The 7,803-nt window shown below is 43.7% G+C and overlaps 1 protein-coding gene across 1 annotated transcript; it reads left to right on the top strand.

Annotated features, from left to right (window-relative positions):
* Positions 1-743: 743 nt before the first annotated feature.
* LOC112836543 (metallothionein-1) lies at positions 744-1,173 on the top strand. Its single transcript, XM_025888375.2, has one exon. It carries the CDS (start codon positions 827-829, stop codon positions 1,010-1,012), a length of 186 nt encoding a protein of 61 aa, XP_025744160.1. The 5' UTR covers positions 744-826; the 3' UTR covers positions 1,013-1,173.
* Positions 1,174-7,803: the final 6,630 nt, after the last annotated feature.

Below are 7,803 nucleotides of genomic sequence, written 5' to 3'. Positions count from 1 at the left end.
ATCTTCTTAATAAGCCAAGACAAGAGAAAACCAGCCATTATGGGCCTCCTGGTGTGAGACAACAAGAAGTACACAGCACCAGCTCTGAAATTTTCTTGCCCCCAAATCAAACCCGAACCTGGCAGAACTTCTGGATTTCATCCCAGAGACCAGGGGAACATGTTAAATGATCTCTGGGGGATGTAATCAGCAAAATGCAAAACATGGAAAATTCTACAGGGCAAACAACCAAGTTTCTTCAAAATATAAGTTTTTTTTTAATTGAGGAAGAAGGGGAATCTACTGATTAAACGAGACTTAGAAGATATACCAACCAAATTCAATGTGTAGACTATTTCTGGATACTGATATATGTATTTTTGAAAATATATATTTTAAACACTGTATATTTGATGATATTAGGAAATCATTTTTATTTTTTAGGTGTGCTAGGATATTGTAGATAATTTTTAAAGCATCTTTATCCGGGGTGCCTGAGTGGCTCAGTCGGTTAGGCATCCAGCTTTGATTTCAGCTCAAGTCATGATCTCGGGGATTCTGGGATTGAGCTCTGCCTTGGGCTCCATGCTCAGCTCAGAGTCTACTTGAGATTATTTTCCTCTTCCTCTCCCTCCCCCTCTGCACCTCCCTCTGCTCATGTGTGCAGGCACATGCTCTCTACCTCAAATAAATAAATAAAATCTTTTTTTAAAAAACAAAAAGCATCTTTGTCTTTTTTAATTTAAATTCAAGTTAGCGGCCCGGGCTCCACCACGCCTCCAGCCGGCAGCCGTGTCTCTCCGTGTCGCCTGCTTTGGACCTCCGTCCTCAACTCGACTCGCTCGAAATGGACCCCAACTGCTCCTGCTCCACCGGTGGCTCCTGCACGTGTGCCGGCTCCTGCAAATGCAAGGAGTGCAAATGTACCTCCTGCAAGAAGAGCTGCTGCTCCTGCTGTCCCGCGGGCTGTGCCAAGTGTGCCCAGGGCTGCATCTGCAAAGGCGCATCGGACAAGTGCAGTTGCTGTGCCTGATGTGGGGGAGCCTGTGCCCGAAGTAAACACAGCCATGTGTACACACCTGCAGTTTTAAAACATTTTTCATACTACCCTGACCCATTTGCTACATTTCCTGTTTCTATGAAGTACCTGAGTTAAAATAAAAATTGTTGAGTTTAAAAAAAAAAACAAAAAAATAAAAAAATAAAAAATAAATTCAAGTTAGCTAACATATAGTGTTATTATTAGTTTCAGGGGTAGAATTTAGTGATTTGTCAGTTGCATATAACACCCAGTGCTCATTACATCAAGTGCCCTCCTTCAGGCCCATCACCAGTTACCCCATCCCCCCACCCACCTCCCCTCCAGCAACCCTCTGTGTGCTCCCTATGGTCAAGAGTCTCCTATGACTTGCCTCTCTGTTATTATCTTATTTTATTTTTCCTTCCCTTCTCCTATGTTCATCTGTTCTGTTTCTTAAATTCCATATATGAGTGAAATCATATGGTATTTGTCTTTCTCTGACTGACTTATTTCACTTAGCATAATACACTCTAATTCCATCCATGTCTTTGCAAATGGCAATATTTCATTCTTTTTGATGGCTGAATAATATTCCACTCTGTGTGTGTGTGTGTGTGTGTGTGTGTGTGTGTGTGTGCGCGCGCGCGCGCGTGTGTGTGTGTGTACACACCACATCTTCTTTATCCATTCATCATCAGTCAATGGACATCTGGGCTCTTTCCATATTTTGGCTATTGTGGACATTGATGCTATAAACATTGGGGTGCAGGTGCTCCTTTGGATAAATACCTAGAAGTGTAATTCCTGGGTCATAGTGTAGTTCTATTTTTAACTTTTTGAGGAAACTCCATACTCTTTTCCAGAGTGGCTGCACCAGTTTGCATTCCCACCAACAGTGTAAGAGAGTTCCCCTTTCTTCACATCCTTGCCAACATCTGTTGTTTCTGTGTTGTTAATTTTAGCCATTATGACCAGTGTGAGGTGTTATCTCATTGTGGTTTTGATTTGTTTTCCCTGATGATGAGTAATGTTGAGCATTTTTTCATGTGTCTGTCAGTCATTTGTATGTCTTCTTTGGAGAAATGTCTGTTCATGTCTTCTGCCCATTCCTTGACTGGATTTTTTGTTTTTTGGGTGTTGGGTTTGAGGAGTTCTTTATAGATTTTGCATACTAGCCCTTTACATGCAGTTATTTGCAAATATCTTCTCCCATTCTATAGGCGCCTTTTAGTTTTGTTAATTGTTTCCTTTGCTGTGCAAAAACTTTTTATCTTGATGAAGTCCCAATCGTTCATTTTTGCTTTTGTTTCCCTTGCCTTTGGAGACATGCCTAGCAAGAATTTGCTGTGGCCAAGGACACAGAGGTTACTGCCTCTGTTCTCCTCTAGGATTTTGATGGACTCCATCATTTAGGTCTTTCAACCATTTTGAATTCATTTTTGTGTATGGTATAAGTAAGTGATCCAGTTTCATTCCTGTGCATGTGGCTGTCCAATTTTCCCAATACCACTTGTTGAAGAGACTGTCTTTTTTCCATTGGACATTTTTTCCTGCTTTGTTGAAGATTAGTTGACCATAGAATTGAGGGCCCATTTCTGGGTTCTCTATTCTGTTCCATTGATCAGTGTGTCTGTTTTTGTGCCAGTACCATACTGTCTTGATGATTACAACTTCGTAATAGAGCTTGAAGTCTGGCATTGTGATGCCACCAACTTTGGTTTTCTTTTTCAACATTACTTTGGCTATTTGGGGTCTTTTCTGGTTCCATACAAATTTCATAATTGTTTGTTCCAGCTGTGTCAAAAATGCTGGTGTTATTTTTATAGGGATTGCATTAAATGTGTAGATTACTTTGGGTATTACAGACATTTTAACAGTATTTGTTCTTCCAATCCATGAACATGGAATGTTCTTCCATTTCTTTGTGTCTTCCTCAATTTCTTTCATAAGTGTTCTATAGTTTTCAGAGTATAGATCTTTTACCTCTTTGGTTAGGTTTATTCCTAGGTATCTTATGGTTTTTGGTGCAATTGTAAATGGGATCAATTCCATGATTTCTCTTTCTGCTGCTTCGTTCTTGGTGTATAGAAATGCAACAGACTCCTGTGCATTGATTTTATATCCTGCAACTTTACTGAATTCCTTTATCAGATCTAGCAATTTTTTGGTAGAGTCTTTTGGATTTTCTACAGAGTATCATGTCATCTGCAAGGAGTGAAAGTTTGACTTCTTCTTTGCTGATTTGGATGTCTTTTTTTTTTTTTTTGACAGAGAGAGCGAGAGCACAAACAGGGGGAACAGCAGAGGGAGAGGGAGAAGCAGGCTCCAGCAGGGAACCCGATATGGGGCTCAATCCCAGGACCCTGGGACCATGACCCGAGCCGAAGGCAGATGTTTAACCATCTGAGCCACCCAGGTGCCCCAGATTTGGATGTCTTTTATTTCTTTTTGTTGTCTGATTTCTGAGGCTTGAACTTCCAATACTACGTTGAACAACAATGGTGAGAGTGGACATCCCTGTCATGTTCCTGACCTTAGGGGAAAAAAGCATCTTTATCTTTGGAGATAAAAGATGCATGTATCCCAGATGCATCTGGGATTTCCTTTAAAACAATCCAGTGGTAAGGGGATAGGAGTGGATTTAGTAAAATGAAGCAAGACCAGCCATACATGTTGATATTATTAAACCTAGGTGGTGGAGATGTGGAGGTTTAACACATTAATATCTCTACTTTTTGTACATAATTTAAATTTACATTAAAAAACTTTAAAACAAATAGCTCTAGACAAAACAATGGGGGGAAGTGTTTCTCGTGAGGCATCACTGAGTGATCTGAGTGCAAGAGAGACAGTCTTTACCTCTTCCCCTCTCGCCAAATCCCCCTGCACTTATAGGACTAGAAACCTAAAGAGGTGTCTGAAGTCACATTTTAAGGATGCATAATGGAGAGGAGTTTGGAGAGGGAACAAAATTATTAAGGAGGATTATACTGTCACCACTTGACACAATGGGGATTGCTGCTTTTAACTGCTTTAAACAAGTCTTACTTCATACCAGAGCTTCTACTCAAGAAGGCGTCGCCATGGGAAATGGATCCTGCCCAGATCAAATCTTTCTTCCTGGCTGGGTCTTTGAGTACATGTTCCTTCCGTACAGGGCAAGAGAATGAAGGTGGTTCTTACAATGCACTTGAAATTCTTTTTTTTTCTTCATGGTGCCCTTGTAGCCAGGTGTCTTGGAAGGCCCAGGAATGAAGGCGCCTCTGGATAAAGAGGCTGTCCTGCCTGAGAGGCTGGGGGACCAGGTCAATTTTCTGCTTTTCCATGGGTCTCTATTTCCTTCAGATGCAATGACAAGCAGTATAGCATAGGGTGATCCAGTGGACTCTGGACACAGCTGATTCTGCAAGTCGTCAGCTGGGCAATCTTTTACCTTGTTGCACCCCTAAAAGCAAGATGGGTCACCAGCAGCTCTATTGGAGTCATCCACAAAATTACAGCCAGAGTTCTCACTCTTGCTGTGTCTGCTCAGACTGGTACCATCTGATCCAGAAATATGGACTCAGTATGTGCTGTCAGTTTCTGTCAGTACTCGAAGGATACAGGCTTCATGAGGTCAGGTTAAGTGATCACCCTTGAGTGGATTATCCAAGACAACTGCCTGATGAAGGAAACAATGCTAGCTCTTAGTGCATATATTTTAATTAAAAAAAAGAAGAAGAAGAAGAAGTAGGGGGGTGCCTGGGTGGCTCAGTCAGTTGAGCATCTAGCCCGGGTCATGATCTCCAGGTACTGGGATTGAGCCCCACATCCGTCTGTCCAGTTCCTTGCTCAGCAGGGACTCTGCTTCTCTCTCTCTCTCCCCACCCTGCCCCTTACCCAGCTCATGCACACTCTCGAAAGAAAGAAAGAAAGAAAGAAAGAAAGAAAGAAAGAAAGAAAGAAAGAAAGAAAGAAAGAAAGAAAAGAAAGAAAAGAAAGAAAAGAAAGAAAAGAAAGAAAAGAAAGAAAGAAAGAAAGAAAGAAAGAAAGGAAGAAAGAAAGAAAGAAAGAAAGGAACAAAGAAAGGAACAAAGAAAGGAACAAAGAAAGAAAGTAGGGACAGTAACTTCCAGCTCACATTCTTGCTGAAAGTAGAAAATTAGATAATGTATGTAAAGTGCTCAGCATAGGTTCTAGTATAGAGATAGCTTTCACTAAATGCTTATTACTATAATTTATTTCTCCATAAAATGTGGATTGGTCTAAAAATCATTAAGGGTCCTCCTTATTCTAATGTTGGAGGAGTCATTCATTTATACAACAGTATTTCTCACCAAGCCATACACCAGGTTCTGGTGCTAAGGTGGAGACAAACTTGGCATGGGAGCTGGGGGCTAAAGCATATAAGACAAAAACTCCACATACTCAAAATTACTCTTAAAATTCCTCCACCATCAGCTGACCTCCCAATCATTTGCTCAGAGGTGCTGAAAGAGGTGCTACTAGGGGGAGCTACATGGTCTGGGCCATGGAGTGATGGTAGCTATGGGATCTTTCAGGATGTGGCATCTTGTCTCCTTGCAGGACCTGGAAGGTAAGAGCCTTAAACTCTCCTCCATTCAGACCTTTGCCTTTGAACCCTCAACCCCAGTGCTGAATGAGAAAATGGAGAGCAGCCTCAGTGGTGACCTTCCATCAAGTTCAGGGTCACCATGAGATGGTCATCTCCCAGTGACTGGGAGCATGCTGCTTTGGTAGGCTCCTCACACCTCCCTGTGGCACTCAGGCCCCCACAACCTGTTCTCAACATTCCACACAAATGCACTGAGCACCTTCCATGAGAAATATGTTGTGCTGGGCACCTGGGTGGCTCAGTCGGTGAAGCAGCTGCCTTCAGCTCAGGTCATCATCCCAGGGTTCTGGGATCAAGTACCTCATCGGGCTCCCTGCTCAGCTGGGAGTCTGCTTCTCCCTCTGCCCCTGCCCCCCACTCATGCATTCTCTCACTCTCTCTCTCTCTCTCTCTCATGAAAATAAATAAATAAAATCTTCAAAAAAAGAAAAATGTGTTGTGCTGAGCTCTGGCAGGAATGAAGTAAGCCGAAGGTGGCTTCTCCCAGAACTGTATAGACATGGACGCCAGCCACAGTAAGGTACAGCCAACAAGGCCACAAGAAGGGCCAGAGATGGGCTGTGAGGAGCTAGGAGATAGGAACCTTCCTGGGAGGTGATCTTGGACCCGACCCTTAGAGGACAGTGGAGACCTGAGGGGCAAAACATTGGAGAAAGGGTACCATAGGATGGAGGAGACAGCATGAGGCAACATCTGGAGGTGGAAAAGATGGGCTGTATCCAAGTAATATCAGGAGGATCATATGATTGGTTGAAAGGGGAGGTGAGACTGGAGATGTTGACAGGGCCAGGTGGCAGAAGGCCTTAAGGTCAGGCCGAGAAGACTGGACTTTATTGTGTAGGCAGCAGAGAGTCAAGGGACTGGGGCTGGCTGTGGGAAGATGACACCAGCTGGGTGTGAAGCTCTCCTCCCCAGACCTGCCCACATCCTCAGGGGATGTTGCATAGCACACTCCAAGATTTGGAAAGCCCCAACTATAAATCTCTCAGCCCCAAGGCAAGTCCTTTCCATAGTGGCTTCAGCAGAACTTTAGGGTCAAGAGAGACAACCTTTTAGGCATCTCTATACAATTGCCCTTCATTAGTGGAGAAGCACGTCAAGATGGAGCGGGAGTGGTGAAGGCAATGAAGTGAAGGGCTCCTGGCAAAGTAACAGACTAAATATCCTGGAAGCTCCCCGCAAGAAAACACCCAGATAAGCTGAGTAATATTTGTTTTAGTCATTTTGAAGATATAGGAAATGTCACAGGAAAGTAAGGGCATTTCCAAGATCAAAACAAAGGAAGAGCTGAAAACCAGGGCAGGTAGAGAGCTGCAGCCGTGTTACAGAGGAGTTGTCAGGGTGACAGCAGAATTGGGAGCTTGCCTTCCAAGCGGGAGGTAAGCTTGGTAAGGATTGTGCTAGAAGGACCCTGGGAGTCTTACTCTGTGTGTGCTTCTGAGTCCCTGGCTGCCCTCTGCTTACAGTGCTTGGAAAAGCCAAGAATATTTTGTCTAAGGAGACAGCTGGTATAGTGGAGAGAGACCCTAACCTGGTCTCTAACCTCCCTCATCACTCCTCCCTTCTCTAAGCCTTGATTTTATTTTGTTACAACTGACCACCACAGGTGACCTCACACAGTGGCTGGGAAAATTTATTCACTCATTCAGCAAATCCATATTGAACAGGGAGTGTGAAAAGTGCTGGGATATGAAATTGAACAGGATAAAATCCCTGCTTTCAAGGAATTCATGTTCTAGTGAGTGAGCAGAGAAAACAGAAAACAATATGCGAAAGAGATAGTAAAGACATACACAAGGTAGAGAGGAGGGAGCTCTCCCTAGCCTCGGCCAGCAGGCTTTGAGAGGGGGTGTTGAGAGGAGTTGCTCACCAGAAGGTGGGGAGGGCACTCCAGGCAGGAGCGGAGCCCAGAGTCTGAAGCAGGGAATTACATATGGTGCAGTGTGGCTGGGCAATACAGTGCGGCTGGAGAGTGGTAGGAGAAAAAGGCCAATAGGGACAGAGCTCGCAAGGCTGGAAGATGAGGCATTGCATAGGTGCCAATGAAACATATGTGAATTTCAGAGCAACTCCTTCCTCCTTGCAATAATTCACAATCCTCTTCCCACAGCCATGACACCTATGGCTGTCATCAGAGTAAGTCAGGCTACTCCTTTCAGTATGCCTGGGCTCCCCAGAAAGCAGAGCA

Source organism: Callorhinus ursinus, unplaced genomic scaffold (genome assembly GCF_003265705.2).
Source record: "Callorhinus ursinus isolate GAN/ISIS: 27379988/994484 unplaced genomic scaffold, GSC_fseal_2.0 scaffold24, whole genome shotgun sequence".
In the NCBI taxonomy this organism is placed as follows: Eukaryota; Metazoa; Chordata; class Mammalia; order Carnivora; family Otariidae; genus Callorhinus; species Callorhinus ursinus.
The sequence above is the reverse complement of the archived record's forward strand: the minus strand, read 5'-3'. Positions and strand labels throughout refer to the sequence as shown.

Excerpts from the sequence above, each read along its gene's own strand:
- LOC112836543 (XM_025888375.2), top strand. The coding sequence starts at position 827 with ATGGACCCCAACTGCTCCTGCTCCACCGGTGGCTCCTGCACGTGTGCC.